Below are 26,423 nucleotides of genomic sequence, written 5' to 3' on the forward strand. Positions count from 1 at the left end.
AGCTGAGGTGTGGGGAGGGGAGTTGGGCTGTAGTCTTCATCGGTGAGGCCAGAATGTGACCCCAACAGCTGTGGGCCTTGGTTTCCCCAGAAGTGATAGAGCCTGTGTAGGATCTTAGTGGAAGCCTTTGGATCTCCAAAAAAATAGCCACTTGCTGAAGAAACTGACCAGATGAAAGAAATCAGAGAATTTGGAACTGGGGGACAAGCTAAATCAGCCATGTATTCATGGCAGACTCACTTGTACAAAGACCAACCACTCAGCAGGGATTGTGAATTTCAGCCAAGGGACACTCTAACCTCACACTTCCTCGCCTCCTGCCAATACTTCTGTGATAAAACCCACATACAAGAGGCCATGTGGGCCAGCTCCTTGGCCCAAAGCAGGGAGAGGAAGAGGAATTGGAAGGGCACACGAGCAGTCATTGCCTGGCGTGGAAACCTTGGTGACATCATGACTCCCTCCCCCTACCACAGTGCCCTTGAAAGCCACATACTAAGTGACTTCATGAGCCCCTGGGACCGCCATGAGTCTCCTGAGCAGCCCCCCCTTTCCCATCTACCATCTTGAATGTCTAACCATGATAGGAACAAAACAAAGCAACAAGCCAGGAGAGCCGACTCAGAGATAACGGGGGAATGAACCGCACCTCTGGGAAAAGGTTTTTTTTAAAAAACTGATGCCTTGGACTCGAAGCATCACAGCCCAAAAATTCTCTAAGAGTCACCTTGGAAAAGGACCAGACAGCCAAGAATAAGAGTTCTTTCAAGTAGACCAAAAACGAAGGGAGGTCAAAGCCTCCACCAAGATACTCGAAGAGACGGCTCTCTGGGATGGAGTTGGGAGCCGAAGTGATCCCAGATCTGAGAAAGCCTCTCTGTCACTGGGGAATACTTGGAGGAAAATTCCTGCTTGCTTCCGTAAGCCCCTCCCTTCACACTGCTATCAGGGGGCAAAAATTTTTTTTTTCTTTTTTCTTTTTTTCGGAGCTGGGGACCGAACCCAGGGCCTCGCGCTTGCTAGGCAAGCGCTCTACCACTGAGCTAAAGCCCCAACCCCGGGGGCAAAATCTTAGCTGTGGATGACAAACTAAACTCAAGGAGTAATGGCTTACACTCAGCAAAGCTAAAGCAGTCAGGGGTTGAGGGAGGTGGGTGGACCTCAGACAAAGCTCTGTGATGGATTTCGGTACCTTTAGTATATTCAGATCCCACCGTGGGAGATGGGATCCGTGGATAAAACACTGGGACTCAGACACAGTTTTGGGTTGGATCTCGACTTGCAAGCCCCTTCTTGACCTTGAGTCCCATGGGGGTAAAGCCATGTTATAGTAGGTCATGTACCAGCTTGTGCCTGGCTCCCCCTTTAAGTGTGTTCTGAGGAACAGAACGCACAGCCCCAGAGGTAGAGTCTAGAAGGTCTCCAGTGGGCCCAACCTGCCCCAACACTGAAGTTGTAGGTAGAAAGGTAGTATTTAGTGGTTGTCATCTCTGACCATAGGTGCAGAGGAGGCTGAAGGGATGTGGGTCCTCACGGTGCCATCGGGGATCTGCCTTTGCCCTTCTCAAAGCTCTGGGCTTCTCTGCGTTGTTGTTGACCTCGGGCGGGCTCTTCTGAAAGTTGGCTCAAGTACCTAGCACCTCAGGACTGCCAACCCCGGAGTCAGTACCGAAGCTGATTCTTATCGGCTTAGTGCCAGTTGCCGTGCAGGGCCAGTCCCCAAGGCCAGTAGGCACCTCGTGCTCTAATTAAGCCCACCCACAGGAGTGAACCATGAAATCAGCTTCGCCCAGATCACAGTGACTAAGGTACTCCAAATAGACTCTAGATGGACAGGTTAAGACTGTGTTGTCCCCACAGCAAATGGCTCCCCAAACATCCCAAGGACGGAACACCACTGTGGGCTCAAGCATGGAAGGAGTCCCGAGAACTTAGGTGACTTCTAGCTGGGCAAGCGTAGGATTACAACAGGGTCCCAGTACTTTTTATTCACCTAAGGCCGGGGTCTAGGAGTCCCACTCCTGAGATGGAAATGTCACAGGCTACAGCAAGACTTGCACAAGACTTGTCCTACAGCTTCTTACATCCTGTGGGTCAAACAAGAGGGTGATCAAGTTAGGAAACAAACATCCTAAGAGTAGTGTTCGGGAGCAGAGCCACGGTGTAGAGGCTGGGGACAGGGCTGGAGTCGATCGAGGGCTTGTGGATTTGGACTCCACCCTGCAGGCAAGAGTGAGTCAGAGGCATCTTCTAAGCACGGGAGTGAGAGGAGCAGCTTTGCCATCCTAATGGAAGCCAGATGAGGCACAGTGGAAAGTCACAGAGCTGATCAAAGGGCTGACAACAGGCCTGTGGAGGGAGTGGGAGAGTGAAGACTGAAAAACCAAGGCAGGGGGAAGTCTTGATCAAAGTCACCGGGGGCAGCAGGCTGTCCTGCGGCTGGGCTGAGGCAGGAGTGAGCAGCACTGGGGAATCAGAGGACATTCATTGCTTTGTTTGGCTCTCATCAGAAGAGGTGAACGGCACACAAAAGATGTCGCTTACATAAGCATGACCCCACCCCCACCCCGAGAGGAAATGGAGTCTGAAAATGGAGACTAAATCACCAACAGAGAGTTCTGGAAGAGTCCTGGGGACATCACAGTGTGACCGAGGGCCGCTGCTGGGTGTCTGGGGATGGTCCCTATTTATCCTCCAAGAAAAGTCTCCCTGGAGCCTTGCCCTGACAGTGAAAACTCCGGGCCCAAAGGCAGAAAGCAGGCCGCTGCCCCTTTCTCACCCGCCATAGCCTTATCTCCTTCAAGAATCACTGTGCCTGACTTTGTGCCAAATTCTCCTACTAAAGAGGCAGAAATTGGTATATGTTTTGCCAGGCGTTCCCCATACCCAGAAAAGACTCTGGCCTTCAGCACTTGCTCATGGCGTCTCCCCTTGGCATCCAGGATATCTCAAAGACATGGAGGCCTCAGACGTGGATCATCTGTAAGCCTAGCATGGAAGCACCCAGCACTCCTGAAGAGGAGGCAGGAAAGGGGATTCTAGGTCATCTTTGGCTACCTAGTGGGTTTCAGGCCATCCTGGGCTACATGAGACCCTGTCTTTAAAACAAACCAAACCAGAAAACATCTCTAGATTATTAACCGAGCCTAAGACCATGTGAATGCCGTGTGAAACCCACTGTCCTGTATCGCTTGAGGTGCAACGTAAAAGAAAAGGCCATGTGTCTTCGGTACAGAGGCAATATTTTCTAAAGATTTTGAATTACGGCTCAGTTGAGCCCAAGTGGATATGGAGGGCCTCTGTGTTTCATCCGGATCACAGCCTGAACCAACAAATCAACATGAATGGCCGTTGGGGCTACAAAGCACATGGCGGGTTGTATAAACAGGACCCTGTTTTATACAAGAGATTCAAGCATCCAAGAATGTTGGTATCTATGGGGGTCCTGGATCCGATTTCCGCCTGGATACTGAGGCTGAGCGGATGTGAGTGGACGTCTGCTTAGAGAGATAGGGGTCATTTAACCCTCAGGGCATCATTGTAGAGCCTGGACCTACGGCTCCCATCACTTGACCAACTTCAAACCTGGAACATCCAGCCCCTAGAAGGAACAGTCCATGATGAGGTCCCCAAGGTGTCCCCTCAGAGTCACCCAAATTCTAGGAGCAGTTGTCCTGCAGCTATACTCTCAGCCTGGCCTTCCAGAAAACGACCTGTCTCCTCTCTACAGACACAGCCAACTATCATCACATACCAACTGCAGATGCTGGTGTTGATGTCTCTTGGCTATGTCATCCTGAACACGGTATTTAACCTCTCTGCACCTTAGTGTCACTAGCTGAAAACAGAGGGCAGGTAATGGCGTTCAAGGTAATACCGTGCAGCCCTAAGGAGTCAGTGGGAATCTCCTACCCCAAAGAGAAGCCCCTCTGCTGGAGTACCTGTGAGCTTTCTGTCTGGCTATGTCTTCCAAAGACCTTTCGCTTGCCAAATAAAGGGGGCATTTGTTTAATTTTGTTTTGTTACCAGAGAGAAACAGCTGGAAGTTGAGGAGAAACAGAAGCAGTCATTTCTAAATGTGTGTGTGTGTGTGTGTGTGTGTGTGTGTGTGTGTGTGTGTGTAAAATTCCTCCTCTTGTACAGCCTGATGTCTGAGCCCCACTGGACTTCCTTTGGGTGGCTCCCCTTAGGGAGTGCTTCACCCCAGTCTCCTGTATTTCGAGAAAAAAACCACAAAGGGGAAAAAGAGAAGGCCCTTGCCTTAACATTCTGTTCTGTTCTGTTCTTTCTCACCACAACATAAACTCTAGGATATTTAAGGGCAAAATTCTTAGCCAAGAAGGTCATAAAAGGAGGCTGTGTCCGACGGCCACGCTGTCCCAAACTCCAGAACAGAGCCTCATGTGTTGCTAGGGAGCTGGGAGAAGCTGATGCTCTAGGGGGTCAGGCTGTCATTTTTCAAGCAGGGCTCCATCCAAGCCTTCTGACTGCTGTGCTGGGAGGTAGAGTGGCTTTCCTAATTGTACCAGTGAGAAAACTGAACCCCGGTACTCATCACGTAGACAGGGAGGCCAGACGGCAACTGAGACTCCATCCATGCCTCTCCTTGGCAGAACCATGCTGTCTTCTCCTGGGAGAAGCATCTGAGATTGTTCAGACACCCCAGAGCCTTTGAGGTCAGGAGCATCAGAGCCCGTGCCTCTTCCCTGCTCGGGGCTTTCGGTTCCACCTGGCGGGCAAGCTGTGCGTGTTTCCTTCTCCCTCCAAGCTCCCTCTTTGCTAGGACAGCTCTCCGCGTGCTGTAATAGCATGGACTGTGGGTATCTCCCCCCGACATCCTCCACTCACGTCACAGAGCCCGCAGGACCTTAGACGTGTGAATCGGAGCGTGTGTGTGTGTATCTCTCGGTGTGAAGCAGTCCGGGGAGAACCTGGCGTGCCTTAGGCTCTCTCTGTCCACGCCCGATGTAAAATGAACACGTGCACGGGAAAACACCTACCCCGAAAGGGCAGTCGTGTGGCCTCTAAAGAGCTGGCACCTGTAATGTCCCTAAATGAGCACCTAGAAGGAAGGGAGCCATTAAGAAAAGGTGTGGCAGGTGGCAGGTGCTGCTGAACTACACCTACAGAGAACAGTTACCTAGGAATCAGAAGGTCCACGAACCTGCTGTGCGACTTTGGCCCCATTTCCCCCAAGTGTTCGGAGTATAGAAAACTGTCATTTTTATCATTGACGCTTTCGACCTTTTGACGTGGTTCTCCCGACTGAAGCCAGGGCTGAGTGTGCACCAGGCGAGTGTCCCTCCACTGCACGCTTTTAACTTTTGATGCATTTTTCACGGCCCTCTGTCCTCCCTGTCTCCTAAACACAAGAACCCCTCCCCACCCTCAACGTCAAAATAACAGCATCCCGAGGCTCTCCAGCGCGTCCTTTCATCTCCTGACCAGAGAGAGGCCCAGGAGGATTTTATCATCTGTCCGAGTCCCTCAATATCTCTGGCTTTAATGAAACAGCAATAAACGTCCTCGCCATTCCTTTATCAACAAGCAGGATCTGTCTGTGGGCCAGCGCATGCTAACCAGTCACAGACATCCTTTTCTGCTCACCCACTCTGTGCACAAGCCCCTGCCAGGTACCTTTGCACCAGTAGGGAGAACATGGGTCCTCACACACGCAGGTGACATGTCACAATGGTCCTTCAAGGGATGGGTGGGGGAGGAGCTTTGCACAACAAACAAAATTTGGAAAGCAAGAATTCTTCCCAGATGGAGAAGCTCCCCAGCTCCAAGCTCTTGACACAGATTTGTAGACCTGAAGATTATGAAGCGAGTGTGTGGACCCTCTGTGATAATCCGCCAACAGTCTGTGACTCCGTGATTCTTTTTTTTTTTTCTTTTTGCATAAGATCGAGTGTGAAGTTGCAGGGTCAAGACCAGGACTTTCCAGCCAGTGCATGGGTCAGAAACTCCTGGAGAGCCAATAAAAGATGCAATGCTGGACTCCCATGCCAGAGACTGCTTTGCCCCATGTGGTATAAGGCCTGCAAATCTGCAGAGTGCTTAAAAACACACCCCCTCTCCATCCTTCTGAGTAGGAGTGGGGCCCTTTGACATTCAGTGTCTAAGAGAGCTCTAGCATCCTGAGATTTACAGGGGGATTCTCACCTGGACTTCTCCTTTCGTGTGCTATTCCCATGTGCTGCAAGGTGGGCTTCTATGGCATAAGAACTGTCTCTGGGCAGGTTTTTGGCAGGAGACCAAGAGTCTACAAGGTGTGAGGACCATTAAGATGGGGATCCCCCAAAGACCTGGGTAACAATTCGATACTGCCTGCCCACTGTGCAAGAAAGAGCAGGGCTCAAGTTGGAGCTTGGAAATTAGGGTCTGAAAGACCATGGTCATCCGAGGTCATCAGAGGACAGGGACATCTGACCCTGTCCAGAAGAATTGGAGGGGCCCGGGGTAGATGTAAGGAGACAGAAGTCCCAACAGGAAGCTTGAAAAGGAACCCGAGACAGGAGAAGGGGAATCACATCCTCCTTTGGTGGACAGGGAGGTGCTACATTCTGGCAGACAGACACGAAAATGCAAGGTTTCGGGGAGAGCTCCAGATGAGAGGGCCAGCGACTGTGTAGGGATGCCCCGGAGTACACTGTGTGGGCTGGAACGGGGCTTCTTTGACGTGCTAATGGGTGCCTGGATGGGGAGATGGGCACGGATAAAGGGCATGCAGGACCCACGAGGAACTGGTAGGCGGATGCTAGTGAGGAGCCAAACTGGAGGCTCTGGGGACGAGAACGGATTCCTTGAGCATTTTCCACAGACACGCTCATGTGTTGCCAGCGAGTCAGGGTGCATGTGTGAAACCTTGGAGCTTTCTGGAAAACTACAGGGTTCTAGGAGTCTTTCTCCTTCCCAAATGGGCAGGAGCTGGTGCATTGGCTTACAGCCTTTGTGGTGGGGAGGAAGGGGAGAGGAAGCTACTCGTCTCCAGTAGCATATTTTGCACATTTGCACAGTGGTCAGGATAAATTTCTGGCTGTTCATGTACACATCCACTGCTTCTGCTGTCCCCACTCAATGACGGTGACATGTGTGCCCACCCATTGTGACTCACATTTACATCTGCCAATAGGAACCCAAGGCCACCATCCTAACACTAGGTCATTTCTAATGGATGGCGGCATTAGTCACCAGAAACGCTGGCAACTTTAGACCCTTTGACTCTAGCACAATCCATGTAAATCCACCCCACAGTGCACAGCCATTTGGTACACACAATTGTACACATGTGCCCTCGCCTTACATCAGAACCAGTGCCATAACAGTACCATTAACATATTCGTCTATGGGCTGGAGAGATGGCTCAGCGGTTAAGAGCACTGGCTGCTCTTCCAGAGGTCCTGAGTTCAATTCCCAGCAACCACATGGTGGCTCACAACCATCTGTAATGGGGTGCTCTCTTCTGAAGTGTCTGAAGAGAACTACAGTGTACTAACATATAAATAAAATAAATAAACCTTAAAAGAAAAAAAACATTCGTCTGTAAAACAAAGTTGGCTGTGTACTGTCACATCGGCTCTCGACAGGAGGGACTCAGCAGCAAACAGAGAGAGTCGGCGGCAGCAGATCCAAGCATGTCATACCACACAACAGCAATGGCGCCCACGTCCTCCGTGCTGTCTGCTCCCACCCCGGGCCACGGGCACAGGCACACCATTGCACAATGGCCAGTTTGCCTTCACACAGCACCATTCTATGCTGACAAAGGTAGACTGGGGAGTCTCACACCATACCCTAGCCATTGTTGGCGACCAGAATCCCCAGAGGAGCAGTATGACGTGGAACCTTTCTCAGTGCTCCAACTACCAACCGTTATTTCCTCTTCTGGCACCAGGCCACCTTCCCAAAGCAAGGCCAATGCTGCCCCTCCAGGCTCAAGCTAGAACCACAGGATGTGGGCAGCTCAGGCCTCCCTGAACCCCATTCATGCCAGCTGAGGTATGATTCGGCCAGCAAAGCTCCAGTCAGACTAGATCTGTCATTTCCTTTTCCCTCATGGCATTCAGAGTGCTCGAAGGGGTGAGGGAGGTGATGGGGCAGGAAGGGGGGGGCTGACCTTTGGACAGGCACTCTCTGGAAGCCATTCTCCCTGACACGCACATTTGCAGTCTATGACAGCTGTCATTCCTCACGCGCTGTTCCTCGGTGCTGTGGAAGTCCTGGCTTTCCTAATTGGCTTCCTAGTGAACATCCAAGGCACAGAGCAACACCATTTCGTGAATCTTTCCAAACCTGGCACCCTCTTCCTGCTCTCAATGCTCCGTGAAGACCAAAGGCTGCCTGCTTCCACCTCCCATGCCCACGCTCGCTTACAGTGAGCTAGCTGGATTAGAGAGGCAGGAGGGGGAAGAAATACCGCAGTCTGCATGACACGAGCACCCTGATCTAAGTGTGAATACATGGTGTGCCTTTGTGTGTGTGTGTGTGTGTGTGTGTGTGTGTCTGTGTGTGTGTGTTAGAAACCAAACAACAGGAATGACTATAAATACCAGTGCTATAATACATAAACAGACAGACAGACAGATGATAGATATTACACATGCACCCACATGCACACACACGCACACACACATATACATATGTGTGTGTGCATGTGTGTGCATGCAATTCTGCATGCATGTGTGTGCTAGAAACCAAACAACAGGAATCACACTATAAATACCGGTGATAGATAGATAGGTAGATAGATAGATAGATAGATAGATAGATAGATAGATAGATAGATAGATATTGCACATGCACACACACAAAAATTATATATATAGATATAGATAGATATAGATATTATGCTGCAAATGTTCCACTTGCATAGGTTACGGAAGGTTGAAACGTTCCAGAAGAAAAGCAACCCGGAGTGCTAGAAGGTGCTAGAAGGCCCATCAGTCCCAGTGCCATAGCAGCTGGAATCCTGGCTCTGTTTAAGACTCACCTTCTCCCCCTGGGCTAAAATGTCTGCATCTTGAAAATGATGGTTTATAGAAATTAAATGAGAAAGTGTGGTTTATATAAAAAGGCCCAAAGTTGGCACCTCAGGCCCTTGGGGAGCGTAGTCCTTGCTGAGGTTAGTGGCGTTATCATCATCAGGGAATATTTGGAACGGTCAGCTACTTTTCTTAAATATTAACAGAGAATTGGGGAGCCATGTCTGGGCAGAAAGGACTCCCCTCCCCACCTCGATTTGGCTGTGGGAAATCGCTCCACTGTGAGTTAGCCCTAATTGATCAACAGGATGAAGCCTCAAAACTTGACCAAGCTGAACTTCTGTTCATCGGCAAGATTTCTGCAACTAGGCTCAGTTTATGTCAAATAATGAGGATTTTTTTTTTTTAAAAAAAAAAAAAAAAAAGAGAGATTCACAAAAGACTCGGATTTGAATGTGACTGCCACCCGGATGGTCCTATCCAATCACAGCTAATGGCCTTGAGCTGGGACGCACAGTCGTGGCTGGGTAACACCAATTGACAGAGCTATACCCTGCCTCTCTTTGCCCATTGTCCTAAGGCCATCTCCAGCAATGGCGGGGTGTCGGGGGAGGCAGAGAGAGCCCTGCAGCTCTGGTCTTCCCTGTGTTGGTTGTTTATTCACTCAGCCACCCTTAGCATCTACTTTGCCAGCTACTAAACTGAGTCAATTTCAATTAAACAAGACTCATCGGCCCTTCCAGGACTAATGCCCCCTCAGTTCTGTCCTGAGGGTAGGAAGCCACTCTCAGACCCTTCATCTCGGTAGCCCCAGCCCAGCCTCTTCGAAAGAGCCGGATCCATCCCGGTGCTTACACAAGTCCATCTTAAACACAGCCTCCAGGACTGAGCTCGGTCTTTTCCTGTAGTGTGAGTTGGATTTTGATCCTAGCTTGATCAATGTCCGTGTCAAAGGCAAGGGCCCAGCTATAGCCAGAATGCAGTTGGCACAGGCCCCATGCACAGGGCATGTTTGCTAAAGAACTCATAGAAAAGAAAAGGGGGAGGGATTTCAGGTCTTGAAATGTCAGATCTCTTGGCTTAGAACTTCCCTCTAGCAATAGGGGCCAGTCTAAGTCGCTCTAATGGAACAAGAGTCTCTCTCTCTCTTTTCTCTCTCTCTCTCTCTCTCTCTCTCTCTCTCTCTCTCTCTCTCTCTCTCTCTCTCTCTCTCCCTCTCTCTCTCTCTCTCTCTCTCTCTCTCTCTCTCTCTCTCTCTCACACACACACACACACCACTGCCATTTTTACAAAGCCCCTCCTGGTCCAAGAGGAGCAGGGTGTACTACCAATGTTTTCAATTTGTAAGGCTCCCCCACATTAAGGCATCGACTGTGAACCTCCTTCCTCTCCCAGGATCCTGCCCTACCGCAGCTCCTGGGAGAGAAGCCATCCCTCTCATCTCAGAAGCAGAAGTCATCTCCACTCTGACCTAGCTCTGATGGGTGCCTGAACTTCAGCTCAGCTTCCAACGCCAGGTGCAAGGCCCTCCTCCCTGGAGCCATTTTCCTACACCTAGGGCTGGATTAAAGGAAGGGGTGGGGAACCAATAGATGGCAGGCAGAAAGGAAAGGCTTATCTGGAGAGAAAAGGAGGGCACAGATGAGCATGAGGGGAGGGGGAGGGGAGGCTGAACGAGGAGTAGGGGTCCCCCTGCCGTCAGAGTCCCTTCTCTTCCCTGGGTTGAGGGGGGAAAGCAGTGCCTTCTAGAATAACTTTAGCAGAGAACTATGGCTTCTTCAGAGGATAACAGACCAACAGAGGATGAGGAGTGGCCCGCCTAGGGTTCCCCCTGCAGTTTTGCAGCAGGACTTTGCTTCTAGGTCCAGAGCAGAGAGCCAGTCACCCCCTAGGAGGGCCTTCCTCATCCTACACACCAGTGGTTCTGGAGTGAGTGCATAGCTGGACACTACAGTCATAAACTGCAGAAATGATGTGACAGTGACTGCCTAGTCCAGACGCCGCTCACAGGCAAGACTCAGCAGGCACGGGGCTGGGGGGGGATTGAAACTGGGGCTCCTTTAGGGAAGTGAGCACCCCAAAGGGAGGACGCCTATCCTAGTGTGCCCGGAGTAACCAAAAAGAACTTTCCTGAAGAGGCAATCCTTTCTGCTAAAAAAAAAAAAAGAAACAAAAACAAAAACCCTTGTTCGACTCCTGCCCCCACAGCCCCTCCAAACCTTCGAGCTTGTGGATTGGACACAGAGGAGTTAGGAAAGAAATCTAGCTGAAGGAAGATCAGTAGGGCTTAATGCGGGGAGAATAAAAGAGTGGAAAGGAGAAAAGGAAGAGGGAGAATGGGAGCATGAGGAGGAGGAGACAGTGAGAGGGAAAGGAGGATGAAGAGAGGGAAAAACAGGAAAGAGAGAGGGGAGAAAAGGAGGGCGGGAGAGAGGGGAGGGAGGGGGAGGGAGGAGAGAGAGAGAGAGAGAGAGAGAGAGAGAGAGAGAGAGAGAGGTTTTGAATCTCCCTTCTGGAAGAGAAGCTGTACGGCGTCAGGGCCTGGCTGAGGGGCGTGATTGGAGGGCGCCTTCGGCATCCGCCCGCCCGCGGCAGCAGCCTCGGTCCCAGCTCGCCTGGCGGAGTTACACCAGGCAGCGGCGCGAGCTGGCTGAGCACACCGCACTGCCTGCTGGAGTCAGCCGGAGCCCTGCAGTGGCTTAGACGGTTGCTGGGACCACCAGGTCGGTGCTGACCGTGGGCCGGGGAGGTGGAGCCGGGCTGGGGGCAGTAGGGGAACGCTCTGGCTCCGGAACAGCGGGGAAGCCGGCAGTGCGGTTTTGAGGGGCTCCCCAAGACCGCGGGGCGCTGCACTGGGGACTGCGGGCCCCTGCCCGCTCGGTGTGGTGCTGAAGGGACAGCTCCCCGCGGAGGCCAGGGGGGACGGCTGGTACTGCAGACTCGGAGCAGGCAGCTGTGGGCAGATGCGCACCCGAAGCAGGGACAGTGGGGCTTGGAGAGCTCGGGCTGCCCAGAGTGCGGAGACTCAAGTGTGAACCTGGAGAACAACTTCGAGCCCACAAGAATAGGGTGGGGGACGTGGTCCTTGGCTACTTGGGGTGTGGCTACCCCTGAAGCCCTCGCGGGCCCTCTGCTACAGGAGCAGAGAGTCACCCCAAGGGGTACAGTTCGGTTCCCAAGGGAATCCGAGGGTGGCAGAAGCCAGGTGGAGAGAGGAGAGCCCACGTCGGTGGGGGGTAGAGGGGCTATTTGTCCTCTTCCACAGGAGCACCTTTGGAGCCTGTGCCGGGGTCACAGACTCGGGTCACAGTTTCAGGCCGTCCCCTCCCTAGCAAAGTTTAAGAGTAGGCTAGGGTTCAAAATTGAGAGGCGTGTGTTGGGGGAAGGGGACACGCACTGGCCAACTGAGAGCCCAGGGCAGAGCTGTTGCGAGTGCTGGCTCTATGAGGGCCCGGGGAACAGCGCCTGGAAGCCTGCCCTCTCTTCTGTGGGGGAAAGCCCCCGCCACTTTCGTAACCCAGACTGAGTGATCCTTTAACTCTGGCCCAACCTCAAGCGTCCCCCCCCTACTCCCGCCACCTCCAAGATGTTTTGTTTCTAGGGTCGTGGGATGGGGAAGTAGGGGAGACGTCCTCTGTCTCGACCACCGCCATTAGCGTAGAGTCCCTTGGAAAAAAAAACAACGGAGTGTTGAATTGAGTTGTGATTGTAGCCCGTACTTGAATCATAGAAAAACAGCCGCAAAGACAAACACTGCAGGTGCTCATGTGTGCTTGTCAGAAGGAGGGGTCCGGTTCTTGAGACTCGACGGAACTGGAGCCTTGGCTGCCTTTGGAGGGGACTGACAGCAGGGGTGTGGGGGTGTGGGCTCTGGAGGGAAGATGAGGGCCAGCCCTGGGTCCCCCGCGACTGACAGCATGGAAACATTTGCATCAGCCTACCTACACCCCCTCCCCCTTTCCCCCAGTCCAACACCCTACCAGCAGCAGTAGCCTCCACCCCCACCAGCTAGCTCCCTTCCCGCGCGGAGACGGACGGCTGCTTTCCGCAGCACCGCTGAGGAGCGCCTCCTGGCGGTGAGACCCAAATCCTCAACGGCACACCATCCGCAGGCCCTCTCTCTGGCAGTCCCACTAGTAGCTACAGGCGCGCGGGCACACACACACACACACACAACCAGTGTGTCAAAGAGGTTAAGAATCAGACATGCAGGCTCATGCTTTGAGCCCGTGCACACAACATTAAATTCCACTGAGCAAACACGCTGAGGATATCCTCTGAGGATCCTCCAGAGAGACAACAGAGAAGCTTCTGCAATAACAAAGGAAAGATACCCAGACAGTTAGAGCATGAATAGAAAGTGCCTTAGATCTCACAAAAGCAGGAACCCATCCCATCGTATCAAGGAAAATGGGAACTGCACAGAGGGAAGCATTATTGGCAAAGGGCCTTAGAAAGTTAATGCTGCCACTGTTGTGGATGCCCATGATGACAACAAGGACACTTACAGGCTTAGACACCTGATTTGCATAATCTCGGTGCTCACAGCAGGCCTTGCACGCGGCATCGACTGTCTCCATTTTACACATGAGAAAACATTAAGTCAAGTACTCAAGATCATTTAATAAGTACTGGTGCCAGGATCTGGGCCAGCAGGGATGAGGTTAAACGGTCCTAAGGCTGTGGGAATAGTATGCCCAAATCACCCGGTCTCAAGTGGAGGTGGAAACGACGTTTGGGGGCAGGGGGATGCTGGTTAAGACACAGCAATGTACAAACGATGAGACATGAGAAGGAAAGTACGATGTCTGGTTCTAGACTGCAGGGTTTGAGGGTGAGAGCACAAACAGTGGTAGGTTTAACAAAGCCATGGGAAGCCAGTGCAGGGTTGGAAGTTTGCATGAGCAAATCCGCCTCTGAGGCAGATTAATCTGAGGGTCATGTGGAAGATAGGTAAGAGCTGGAGAAGAGACAGAGTTATGAACCAAGGCAGTAAAGCAAGCAGTAGGAGGAGGTGGCGGGTAAGCAGTGTCTGGAATTCTTCCCTGCGCCTCTATCCCAATCACAGCCACCTAATCCTTGTGTGCTCTGCTGTGCGGTTAACTCCCTCCCCAGTTAACTAACGGCTGGGAGGACCAGTGTTGGAGAATGATGCCCTTGCTCTCTTCCACAGCACCTGGTAGACGGTCGGAACTGAGGAGTGCAGGGTGAATGAGTGGGTGAGTGAGTGAGTGTGTAATGACTGGAAGCTTCGGTTGAGGCAATTGTAGCGAGGCATGCCGGAGGACCAGATGGGAGCCCTGCAAGGACCGGCTTGATCTCCCAGAGAGTGAATTGGGAACGGCATACAGCAGAGGGTTAAAAACGTGCAGGCTTTGGAGAGAAAGCCGCACATACGTGTGGCTAACTACGGCTCCTAAATCAGTTAGGCACAGATGGGAGGTTTCCATGGGAGGAACAGAGGAAAGAGAAGGAAGAGTTTGCCTACTGAAGGAACCCTCAGAGAAGAGGAAAAGGAGACCTGTTTGAGGAACCACAAAGGGTGCTGTGTCATGGAATTCAGATCTGAGACAGCTGACATTGGGGGAGGGGTAATGATCAGCATCAAATGCTAGCACAAGAGAAAGAGGCGGAGGGCTGTGGGTGCTCCTCGTCAGGCACGGGTCTCCTAGCCATGATGGTGAGGGTGGCTCCAGGGCTGTGTGCTAAGACAGCAGGTCTCAGGAACAGTAAGATGAGGAGAAGACTCTCTGGCACGCTTCAGGGCAGAGAGTCAAAGAAAGCCATAGTTCAAGGAAAGGCTTGGGGAAGGGAGGAGACCCAAGAGACTGAGAGAGGACAGTGAGGATGCAAGGAAGGTGTGGAGATGAGTCATAGGGGAGGAGGTACAGAGAGAAAAATCTAGATCGGCTTCCTCTAGGAGGAGGGAGTTCCCCGGAGCTAGGAGAGGGGAGGCTGCAGGTATACGCCATAGCGTTCATTAATCGCATTAATAATAGCTTCCATTGGCTGAGCACCTGTCATGTGACAAGCACGTCCCACGGATGATGTCTAACCTTCAAACTGGCCGTGTAGCCCTCCTCTTTTTAGAGAAGACCCAGTGTCAAAAGAGCTGCCTCACTGGAAGAAAGGCCCCTTCAACAGCCATCCTGACCTGGAGGGAAGTCTCCTGTTACCAGGTGGGGCTACACAGCCAAACGTTAGGTGGGGCTCAGGGAAACCTGCAAAAGAGGGGTAGGAAGGACTGTAGGAACCAGAGGGCTGGAGGACAGCACAAGAAAATGGCCCACAGAATCAACTAGCAGAGCTCATAGGGGCCCGTGGAGACCAAACCGACAAGCAGGGAGCCTGTATGGGTCTGACTTGGGTCCTCTGCATAGATGGTATGGCTGAGCTGATGTTTGTGCTCTTGTGGGGCTTTTAACAGTGGGAATGTGGTCTGTCTCGGACTCTTGCCTGCTTTGGGGACCCTTTTCCTCCTACTGGGTTGCCTCGTCCAGCCTTAATATGGGATGTACATAGTGTTGCTGTGACATGATATGCTGTGTTTGGTTGATATCCCTGGGAGGCCTGCCCTTTTCCGAAGGAAAATGGAGGAGGAGTGGATGTGGGGGAGAGAGGAGGCTGGGGGAAGGACCAGGAGGAGAGGAGGTAGGAGAAACTGTAGTCAGGATGTAATATATGAGAGAATGATAAGTAAACTAGAAGGAGGAGGAAAAGAAGAGTAAGAAGCAGAGTTTGGGCCTCAGAAGTCACCTAGGACTCTCTCCAGCATATGAGCAAAGAGACGGCCTCACAGCTAAGATGGCCACACTAAGGTTAGACAATAGGACTTTGGTGTAACCCAAGAAGACAAGCTAAGTTATGCCTCAGAATTACTTAGGGAGGAAGGGGGAAGTGGGAAGGAAGACGGGGATGCGAGAGGAGGAGAGAACTGAGTTTCAGAACGAAGATGGGAGGAGAGGTTGAGGGTACAGCGCCTAGGTCATGAGGACTTCTGCAGAGGAGCTGGGGAGGGGTGTGGGAGAGCATCTGGTCCCAGGAGAGAATGTGCAGCAAGTCAGGGACAGAGCCGAGCTCCAGCCCAGGTGTCCTGCTTTCCAGCTAGAATCCTCTCAAATTAGACGACAGGCTGCACCTTCCACCAGCCACCTGGTAATTCTCCGAGCTCTGTGTAAACACCACGCAGAAACTCAAGGGTTCCTGAAATCACTTCATTTGCTCACAGCTCATTTCCTGTTCTTAGAAATTAAGCCTTCTCCCGAGGTCCGAAATCAACAGGGACCGTCTCCACAGAGCTGAGCGACCTTCAAACTCAGATCTCCGGGTCAGGGTGGGTTCTCTTGCCTTTACTGGAACACGTGTGTTCCCTTCTGGCTTCATGTGGCCCCGTAAATATGTGGTCAGCGTTGGCTGCCTTTTGTGTAAGTTTCCTCTACACCTTCAGACACTTGACCTGCATTTTTTTTTCCTTAAAAATCAGTACAAAGATCATCTTAGCACTGCCCCATTTGGAGCAAGCTGAAATGTTCACAGAGACTCAGGCCCAGTCTGGAATCCTTAACCGGTTCTGTCTGGTGCCAAAACCCTTGGGAACTTTTTTATCTAGCACATTAAGATCTTTCTCTACCAAAAAGATCCCATGAAGCGGTTTAATCCTGTGGATGCATTCTTGCATCCCTCATTACGAGAAACACAGTCTGCTAATGGTTTCTCATTTTGAAAGAAACGAAGAGAATCCATCAACGAATAGCCTGTGACCTTGAACTCGACTTGGCTTCGATGACTGGCCTGGCAGAATTCTCTGTCATCATCTTTCCAGAGTTCTTTCTTCTCCCTAGAAAGTAATAGAGACGTAAAGTCTGTATGAGATAAAAGGCCCTGGGGCTAGGAAAAGCTGGACCCAGTTAACCTCCACCCCTCATCGCATTCGGGACAGTTTATGGATGCAGCCACACAGAACAGGGAGATGGGCAGCAGCCTTGTCAAAGAATCAGTGTAACTCAGGGGTGGGAGAGGTGGCTCAGGGGTTAAGAGCTGCTCCTGAGGACCTAGGTTCAATTCCCAGGAACCACAGGATGGCTCACAACCATGTATAACCCTGCCAGGGCTTTGATATGCTCTACTGGACGGCATACCTGTGGTGCACAGACTAACACAAACACACACACACACACACACACACACACACACACACACACACAAATTAAAAATAAACATTTTAAGGACATTCTTAATGAATCAGTACCACTCAACAAAACAGGAGGTTCTACATTAGAGCGTTGGCGCCTATTCTCAGAGGGGTGGGGGTTCCAGCAGGAGGACCCCAGGGCTCCGGTCTGTAGGCCCTCCCCTGCCACTGCTATCCCCCACTTGTTCATATGCTCCACACTGCATTCCAATTACAACTTTATGTGGAGAAAATCTTCCGAGGGAAAAAAACAATAAAAAAATATAATAAAAACAGAAAACCAGTAATTTAGGGAGGAGGATAAAGGACTAAGATTAGCAGAGCGCCTCCAAGGACCTCCCTCTGTAAACACCATAAAAGCACTGAGGCGACAATATCCCCCAATGCCCTCACGTGTAATTCAAAATTAAAAAAAAAATCAACATTAAGGTACCAAACACAAAACTTACACATACGCTCTGATGAAAAATAAGTTATTTTCTACTTGTCCGCTTTCCAAAGTCTGGCCAGGTGCCTGTTCATGCTAGCGCTATCTTTTGGTTCTCACGCACCCGTGGTTTTCTGCAGCTACAGCACATGCTCAGTTACTTGGTGATTTGGACCAACGGCCCAGCCTGACTCCTCTCTTCTCTCCAGAGTATCCCTGACCCCACCACTTCTGTTTCAGGAACGGGGAAACCGAGAGCATAAGGAAGGGGTGTCGCCTGCTGAAGGTCACATGACATAGTAAATGAGGACTGCATTAAAGCGGAACCCTTCCAAAATCTAGTCTCATCTCAATCTTCCTCGCTTTGATCAAATTAGGGGGAAAATATGTTCAGAGCGAAGGTTATCACACAGGAAGCAAGGCTGGAGAGGTGCTCAAGGGTAACAGCGTATACTGCTTTGGCAGAGGACCCAGGTTCTAGTCCCAGGGCCAACCGGGCAGCTCACAAGCATCTGTAACTCCAGTTCCAGGAGATCTGACGCCCTCTTCTGGCCTCCACAGGCACTGCACACACCGGTGCAATCTGCAGGCGGGCAAGACACTGGGATGCATAAAATAAAAGTGAATAAATCCTCTTTAAGAAAAAATAACACAGAATAGGAATGAGAGGCTCTTTAATGCACGCCTCGCCCATGATACAGTCTCAATAGATACCTCACCTCTTTCTTCCCATCAAGGCGTCGAGCCTTTCTCTCAATTGGCGATCCCTTATCAGAGCAAGAATCCAAGTCTCTTAACACTCTACCTGGGAAGGGTGCTTTCTGTCTGACCCTCCCTCCCCTCTTGCAGGCGAGCTCATTCCCCGAAGGCAGACCAGCCAGGAGTGCTGAATGCAAATTCAGCCACGGGCTAGGGAGCACTAACCAAAGCCTGCAGGATGGACTTCGTCATGAAGCAAGCCCTCGGAGGTGAGCCTGCCACCTCTGCCCACCCACGCACCCTCAACCCACCGGCCTTCCCTGTCCAACTGACCACGCCCTCTTCCTCCCTGACCACTCCACATCCCTGTAGGGGCCACCAAGGACATGGGGAAGATGCTGGGGGGAGAGGAGGAGAAGGACCCAGATGCACAGAAGAAGGAGGAGGAGCGGCAGGAGGCCCTGAGGCAGCAGGAGGAAGAGCGCAAGGCCAAACACGCCCGCATGGAAGCGGAGCGTGAGAAGGTCCGGCAGCAGATTCGAGATAAGGTTAGCACCCCTTGAAAGTCCCACCTCTGACTCCCCTGAGCCCCAGATCTCATCTTAGACCTGGTTCTCCCCGAGCTTCACTCTCATCCTTGGAACATGCCCTCGAGGACTGTACCTAACAAAGAACATGGAAAGAACGCTGCAGTAGCTGTGGCGCACGGTCCCGGGCCATTTGTTAGTGTCTGGTAGCCCCACACTGCAAAGCACAGGTAGCCTTCCATCAGCCAGCCGTGTCACAGAGATGTGCCTCAGAACGTAGGAAGACCTTCAACATTCAGGACTTTGAGGATTTCAAACGGATAAAGGGGTATTACTGGTTAAGTGCGAGTTTTGAAAGAAACCGCGTCGTGGTCTTTTCTATCAGTCACCTGCTAAGGGCTGGGCTCAGTTCTCCAGGGATGGCAGCTTTCCGGGGGAGCTTAAAAGTGTTGATGAGACACCACATAGCCAACCTTCTCCTCCCCTTGACTTGACGCCATGCCCCTCTCTGCCCCTCTCTTCCCCAGTATGGGCTGAAGAAGAAAGAAGAGAAGGAGGCAGAGGAGAAGGCAGCCCTGGAACAGCCCTGCGAGGGAAGCCTGACCAGACCCAAGAAGGCCATCCCTGCAGGCTGTGGGGACGAGGAGGAGGAAGAAGAGGAGAGCATCCTGGACACGGTGCTCAAATATCTGCCGGGGCCGCTGCAGGACATGTTCAAGAAGTAACCTGTCCTCTTCCGGCCCCGTCCACGTTATGACTTTTTTTTTTTTTTTTTTTTTTGGTGTTCTTAGTTTTTCTTTTCTTTTTTTTATTCAGTTAAGTCTCAGTTCCAAAGGGGAAAACCTCAGTCGGCCTCTGCCCCCTTTCCCTCGTCAGGGACTCCTCCCCTCAGCAACCCTTCACAAGCCCTTCATCCAGGGTTTCTAGTTCTGTTTCACTCCCAAGTAGCTTGGAAAAAAAGAAGAAGACAGTTTAACTCCAGCAGGGGGCATCGAACCCAGAGCCAAAGGCGCTGGGTGCCCCCCCAGAAGCCCATGGTCTACATTAGTGTGGTAACACTCCCCCCCATACATTCCTTCATGCTCCCCACTGCCAGGAGGACCACTGTCCCCAGCCAGCCAAAGTAATGACACATTCCAGCCCTGCCCAGCATGCTGACCGTTGGCCTCAACCCCCAGTGGGAGTCCAGGTCAGGGCAGAGGCACCTAGTGGTCTGGCTCCAGGAAGGCTATTCAGAAAAAGCCTGCTCTGGAGAGCCTAGCTCTGAGAGGCTCTAGCTGGGTCTAGCCAGGTTCGAATCTGGCCTGGGCTGTCCTCTTTCCTCTTCCTGGTGCCACTGGCCAGGAACACACCTCCTCCCAACCCGACCTAAAGAAGCATGGTTCCTGAGGAGCCGCACCCTCCAAATGGATCCTCTTTGGACTTTAGCACATCTGTGGAGGAGCCCAGGGCAGGGCAACCCCTTATCCTTTCTCATCTGACTTAGGTCCTGGGTCCCCACTGCCAGGCTAGGCCCCAGTTTACCCAGCCAAGGGGTTGCCCAGGCCCACAGAAAATACTTGGAGCCATCGGGCAGTGATGGTCTGTGCCACGAGGCCCCTCATCGGTACGGCCAAACTGCCCCCATTCCTGTCCACCCCTTCCATGTCCCGTCCATGTGCTTCCAAGTCCCCATTGTCCCCAGGAGGACTCTTCTTGGCCAAAGCCCCAGACAGCTGGGGAGAAAGAAGCCAATTGTCACCTGGCAAAAGACTGTCCATTCATCCCACTGGCCAAGAGTCAGCTCTCCTCTGGGATGGATAGGACTGGTATGTGTCCTCACGTACCACGCCATCAAGGCTTCCTGCTCTGTGACTTGTGTAGAAATGGAGGGACACGAGGGGAGGTGCAAATGAGGGATGAACGTGTGAGTCCTCACACACTAGATAATGTATGGCAGATCCATCATACCTCTAGGTGCGGTGTGTCTCGAGATCGCATGTGTTCGTGTCAGTTCTGTGTTACAGGCTGTTTTACCTGATGTACCTTGTGTATATGTGTTTGTGGGATGGAGTGTGCCTGAGTTTCAATTACGTGCTCGGTGCGTGCTAGCTGTCCCATGTGTTTAAAGATTGCATGTGTTAGCTTGTATTTGCATGTACTTTCAAAATGGCATGTGTGTCAAGAGTGACAGGTTACATGTTAGCTGCAGACATATGTGTGTGTGTGAGAGAGAGAACTGTCATGTGGGCTAAGACTGGTGTTCATGTGTGTGGGTCTAAAGCAGGCAGTTGTAGGTAAAGCAGTCAGGAATGAGATGCTTCCTCCCAACCCTGAGATTGCTAGTCACAGATGGCCACATCCGACAGGAGACCTAACCTTGGCCTAGAATCCTCCCACCCTTGGGGGTTTCCTACCTGAGGTCCTCAGAATGCTACTGGGACAGACCCAGGCAGTGCCCCAGGAAGCCATGCTGGGCCCCTACCAGGGCCTATCCCAAAAGCAGGGGCCCGGGAGGGGGCGACTTGCTCACCCCTGAAGCCCCTGTTCCGCTGGCCCCAGTCTGCATTCTGCAAGTTTTCCATTTTAGTGGACTTAACGCTTTTATTTCGGAGAAGACAGACGTCTTCCCTGTCCGTTTCCAATAGTTAAAGCCATATCAGTTAGACCGCAATACTTTAAAAGATGAGACTAAACAATCCTTATGTGTAGGGAACCAGAAAAGTCCCCTGGTCTCTCCCTTCTCTAAGGAGCAGGGCTTCGGTAGCTCTAGCTCCCGGGACTTACCCTCCCCCACCCTCTTGGGTCCCTGTGTCATCCCACAGAGGGCCAGTGTTTGTGTCTATGTCTGTGGTGGGGAGCCATCTTGCACCCCTATTGTCTGCTTGTTTCTGTTTTTTATCCTGGGCAGGACGGTCATTCTCAAGAGCCCCTGGGTCCTGGGCCGAAGACAGGCAGGGACCAGTCCAGGGGCCCCAGGCCTCCCTAGACCCTGAGTGTGACCCCCACACACTCTTAAAGGCAGGTAAGGACAACAGTGTGAAGAAAGGCCTAACCCTCGACAGGGACTCTTAGACCTTAAAGGCAGAAGCACAGTACAGAGAACCAGATGCATCGTAGAGACCAAGACCCGGGGAGCCACAAACAAGGAAACCCAGCCATGCAACAACCCACGCGGGCCCGAGAGACTCCAGACCCTTCAACTGAAGCCCTTGGTAGTTTCCACGGCTCTCCTGAGCCCAGAGCCCCACCCAGTGCCCTTCAGGCTGCGCTGGCTTAGTCTAGATTTATGTCTCCTTTCTATCCCCAGGCAGCAGATTTTGAGGTTCTTTGAAGGCAAGAGAATTTCTACGTGGTACATACCTGGTTCCACCCACACGCAGCCCAGGGGTTATAATGAGTGATATTTCTGACACAACCTGGACTATAGGGAGAAAACAACGGGCGACCCTTGAAGGATGCTATGTGCATACAACACATTCATGGAAGGACAGAACTTGGGTGCTTGAGCATCAGAAAGGATGTTCGTTCCGTCACTCGATGTGCCTAGAGCAGGAGGTGTGTGTGGTCCACTGAATGGGCAGATGAATATATCATGCAGAAATGCAATGTGCAAATGGCATGCTGAAAAAAGGCCACACATACTGCATATACATGCATAGACACACGTGGAAACACACGTATAACCATGCATATACATGCATACACATAACACATATGTACACACACACTCACATGCATACACACATGCACATATGCATACATGCATATACATGCACACACATACATACACATACACACATATGTGCATATGCATGTATGTGCATATGCATGCATACACATAAACACACACACAGCATGGAAGATGGCTGGAGACAGAATGAGGCAGGCACATCACTGACAGGCATGTGCACTCTTTAGAAAAGCCATCAGGCTCCTGCACCTGGAAATCACCACCATCGAGAAGAAAGGGGGCCTCTCTGGGCCTCTATGGAGATGACAGGGGGATATCCAAAGTACATGTCCTCCATTTCAGCTCCAAAGCACCCAAACGTGAGTCCTTAGCAGCGAAGCTTCACAATACTTCCTTCATGGAAGAAAGAGCTGTACAGGTCATCCCAGTAAATGAGAGCAGGAAAAAGACGGAAGCCAAGAGACCCCTCACACACAGCACAGCGGGTGAGCAAACCAGCCATCCTAAAGTTTTGTGCCATGGGGTTTCCAGCCCCAAGAATGCCCGCTATGAAACTAGCAGGGTCGCCCACCCACAACTCCCCCTCCATCTTTCTATGGTTTGGCCGGCTCTTGACCTCACCAGGAGGCCTGGGGATCAGACTGGCTCCCGTGGGGGATGTCTCCTAGCAAATGTCTCTGCTCTAGTCCTCATTCCTGTTGTCCTACCCTTCTCACCAGGGAGAGACCCGAGGTGCTCCTGCTGGCCCCAGGGTTGGGGTGGGAAGTCCTACTGAGACCCAGGGGAGATGGACCATCCTGCTCATGTAGGGAACCTCTTTCCCACAACTGTGCTCTGTCCTTGTTGCTCTGCTTCCTTTAAATGTGTCAGTCTCTGGGGGAGGGGAGGGCCACCCCCCCAAGCACTCCCTTGAACCTGACCAAAAGCCATGGCCGTGCTCCCCACTTTGTATGATGCAAATGCTAAGATGATGTACAAAACCAACCATGACGACAAAGAAAAAAGACCTTGTACAGCAGCTGTCCATCTGTCTGCTTTCTTCTGTCAGTCAGCACTGCCAGTGACGGGGGACAACCAACATCAACAGCTGGAGAGACCCCAAACACCCTCGGTCATAACCCCAGCTTCCAGCCAGGACACTGTGGGAATGACCTCAGAAATTAATGGAGGCCAAAGTTAGGGCTGGCCCAAGTTCCAGGATCGATCTCCCTCCCAAGGCCAACTCCACAATCCCAGAGGGGTTTGTGCAGGCCGACCCCCTCGCTCCACTCCCATTCCATTTCACACTGCCCCTCTTCACTCCTCGGGGTGTGGCGTCCTAAGAACACCCTGAACACAATCGATGGACAAATGTCTATCAGTTGTTCATTCCACAAACAGGGATGGGACATCTGCTCCCTGCTGAGCCTGGGAGGCTTGCAGGAAGGAGGCTGAGTGCACACAGAAAGGACAGCACTCAGCCTCCCTCCTGGACACAGACACCTCCTTGAGGGCTCAGGGTAAGACCCTTTCACTTCCATGCCATGCTCTGGTCAGACCACATACCCAGCCCAAACTGAGGCCCCCATTTCTCCTGGTTTCTCAGCACTTCCCGTTGTAATGCATGGGTCTGTCCTCAAAGACAGCTTTCCCTCTTCCCCCAGATCCATCCCTTTCCCTGCCACCCCAGCCCCAGCTAGAGGCCTCTGTAAAATACAGACATGAATGTGTCACTCCCTGCTCAGAGATAGATAGTATTACCCCCCTGCGCCCGGAGCAAAGCTTCCGGATGGTTAAAATGGCCCAGTGTGATTGACTCCTGTGATTCCAACCTGCTAAGTCAGAGCCACACTCCAATGTTCCAGGAGCACTCAGCCCCGCCCCCATCCAATGCCGTATGGCATTTGCACATATCTCCCTCTGCCCAGAATGAATAGTTGCTCCTGCCCCTCCTTGTACCCTCTGCAAATTCTCGAGTTTCTCAAGATCTGGCTCAGACGTCCCTCCCCTCTACAAAGCCCACGGAGATGGCTGCCTGTCCCTTGACCAGAGCAGTCTGCCACCGAGCACACAGAGCACAAAGCACTGTAGCTTTGTGCTATGATAAAAGCCCTGAGTCAGTGTACGGACAGGCACTGCCATCCGGCAGAGCGATCTTGAGCGAGACACTTAACCCCTCTGAGCATCTGCTCACAAGGGGAAAGGGATGGTAATAAAAGGGATGGTAATAATTATTCTAACCTCCACCGTTGCGGAGAGTAAGTGGCGTTTTGCACGCACGCCCTTATCGTCAAGTACCGAGCACTCATCGGCTAGCGCTATGAACTCTATTTAAGGTGTGTGACTACACACGTCTCCCTCCACAGCTGCAGTCTCCATAAGGGCAGCGCGTTTGTGACCTCCTAGTGGCTGTGAGTTAGGAGTCCGGGCACAAGATTAACTGGATCCTGTGCTCTCCGGTCTGCATGAGGATGGGAAGCGAAACACAAGCAAATTACAAGCCTCATCAGGAGGCTCAGCTGAGCGTGGGTCGCTCCTAAGCTCACACAGTTGCTGGATGTTGGCTGGAGAACGTTCTCCGTTCCTTGACCCTGTGGGCCCCTCCACTGAGGCAGCTCACGACATAAGGCTTGTTCTACCCACGTGCGCAAGCCGAGACAATTCCAGGTGAGTCTGCTAGCAAAAATGGAAGCCACAATTGTATATCACCTGACTGCAGAAAGACGCACCATGTAGCATGTACCATGCTATTGGCTAGAAGAAATTACAAGTTCTTCCTACGCTGACAGGGAGGGAATTGCACCAAGGCGAGATTACCAGAACTAAACCCAAAGCCTCTCTTCCTCAGAAAGTGCCAGAGTCCCATACCTTTCCAGGCATGGTCCCAGGAGATAGAGGAGATGTCCCAGAGGAGCATGGACAGGTGCGGAGTTGTACAAGGCAAGTTCAGGCCCAGAACCATGGGGGATTGGAGGGGAGACTATGGACATCAGAATTCCCTAGGAGTCCACCACACAGTGAACTCTGCCTCCCAAGGCCCAGACAGGCTTTGTGATAGCTCAGCTCAGACGCTCCATGCTTCCTGCCCCTTCTCTCCTCTCCTTACAGCAGACTCCAGTGCACCTGTGCCCTGACAGACAGCCGCCACCACCCTCCTTGTTTTAATTCTAAAGTTTTCCTTTTATTCTTCTAGGCATCTTAATCTCTTAATTAAATCAAACTTCTGCTTCGTACGTGGCACTGTACTAGGCACCAAGAATGCCAGCCACACAGCCCAGTCTAACTGGGATACAACTCGTAAAGGTAGAGATGGATCGATGGCTCGCCACAGCATATCCCGTCACTCAAGCAAACTTGAGTCTTTGGTGAAGGCTCCCTGGAGGAGACAACAACTGAAATGAGCCTGAAATGAGGAGGCGACTGCTTGGTGGAGAAGGGGGGCACCCCGGTTACCCAGAGCAAAGCCAATGGGGGAGGTGGGGACAATAGTAGAACAAATCAGGAAGTAGGAAACAGCAAGAAAGGGCGAGAGAGATGTCTGAGGAGCTGGCCGAGCTGTTGTTGAGAGGCCGAGGCTGAACAGTGCAAATGTGGTGCCCCGCAATAATGGGCAATATCTGCGGGCCACCAGAAGCCTTTTGAAGCAGAGTGGTTTTAAGCAGAGATACGAAGGGATGTCCTTTCAGGTTGGGAGTAAGAGGCTGGAAACCCAGAACCCAGGAAAGAGAGTGCAATATCATGATAGGAGAGGATGTGGCCTGACCTTTGCCGTTGAGGAAAGAGCGTGAGAAAGCAGGTAGCATGAAGGGATGCATCAGAATCAAGTAGACGGGACCACGTGGGCAGAGCCTGCAGGAGGGAGGCATCTAGGCCAGGGTCTGCGTCTCTGCCTTAAAGGTAGAACTCTCCAGGATCCAGAACACAGGGCCCGGTGTGGGCAAGT

The 26,423-nt window shown here is 52.0% G+C and overlaps 1 protein-coding gene across 3 annotated transcripts in view; it reads left to right on the forward strand.

Annotated features, from left to right (window-relative positions):
• Cplx2 (complexin 2) overlaps positions 1–23,525 on the forward strand; it is a 72,627-nt gene extending 49,102 nt beyond the window's left edge. For 2 of the 3 annotated variants that reach the window (XM_032884266.1, XM_032884268.1), the window contains 3 exons: positions 18,452–18,570; positions 18,674–18,849; positions 19,356–23,525. In XM_032884266.1, the coding sequence (XP_032740157.1) occupies positions 18,540–18,570; positions 18,674–18,849; positions 19,356–19,553 (405 nt within the window). In that variant the 5' untranslated portion in view covers positions 18,452–18,539 and the 3' untranslated portion in view covers positions 19,554–23,525. Of the gene's footprint in view, positions 1–11,470; positions 11,708–18,451; positions 18,571–18,673; positions 18,850–19,355 lie in introns of those variants that run through there. The other variant, XM_032884267.1, reaches the window with a different exon arrangement.
• Positions 23,526–26,423: the final 2,898 nt, after the last annotated feature.

This window comes from Rattus rattus, chromosome 14 (assembly GCF_011064425.1).
Source record: "Rattus rattus isolate New Zealand chromosome 14, Rrattus_CSIRO_v1, whole genome shotgun sequence".
NCBI lineage: Eukaryota > Metazoa > Chordata > Mammalia > Rodentia > Muridae > Rattus > Rattus rattus.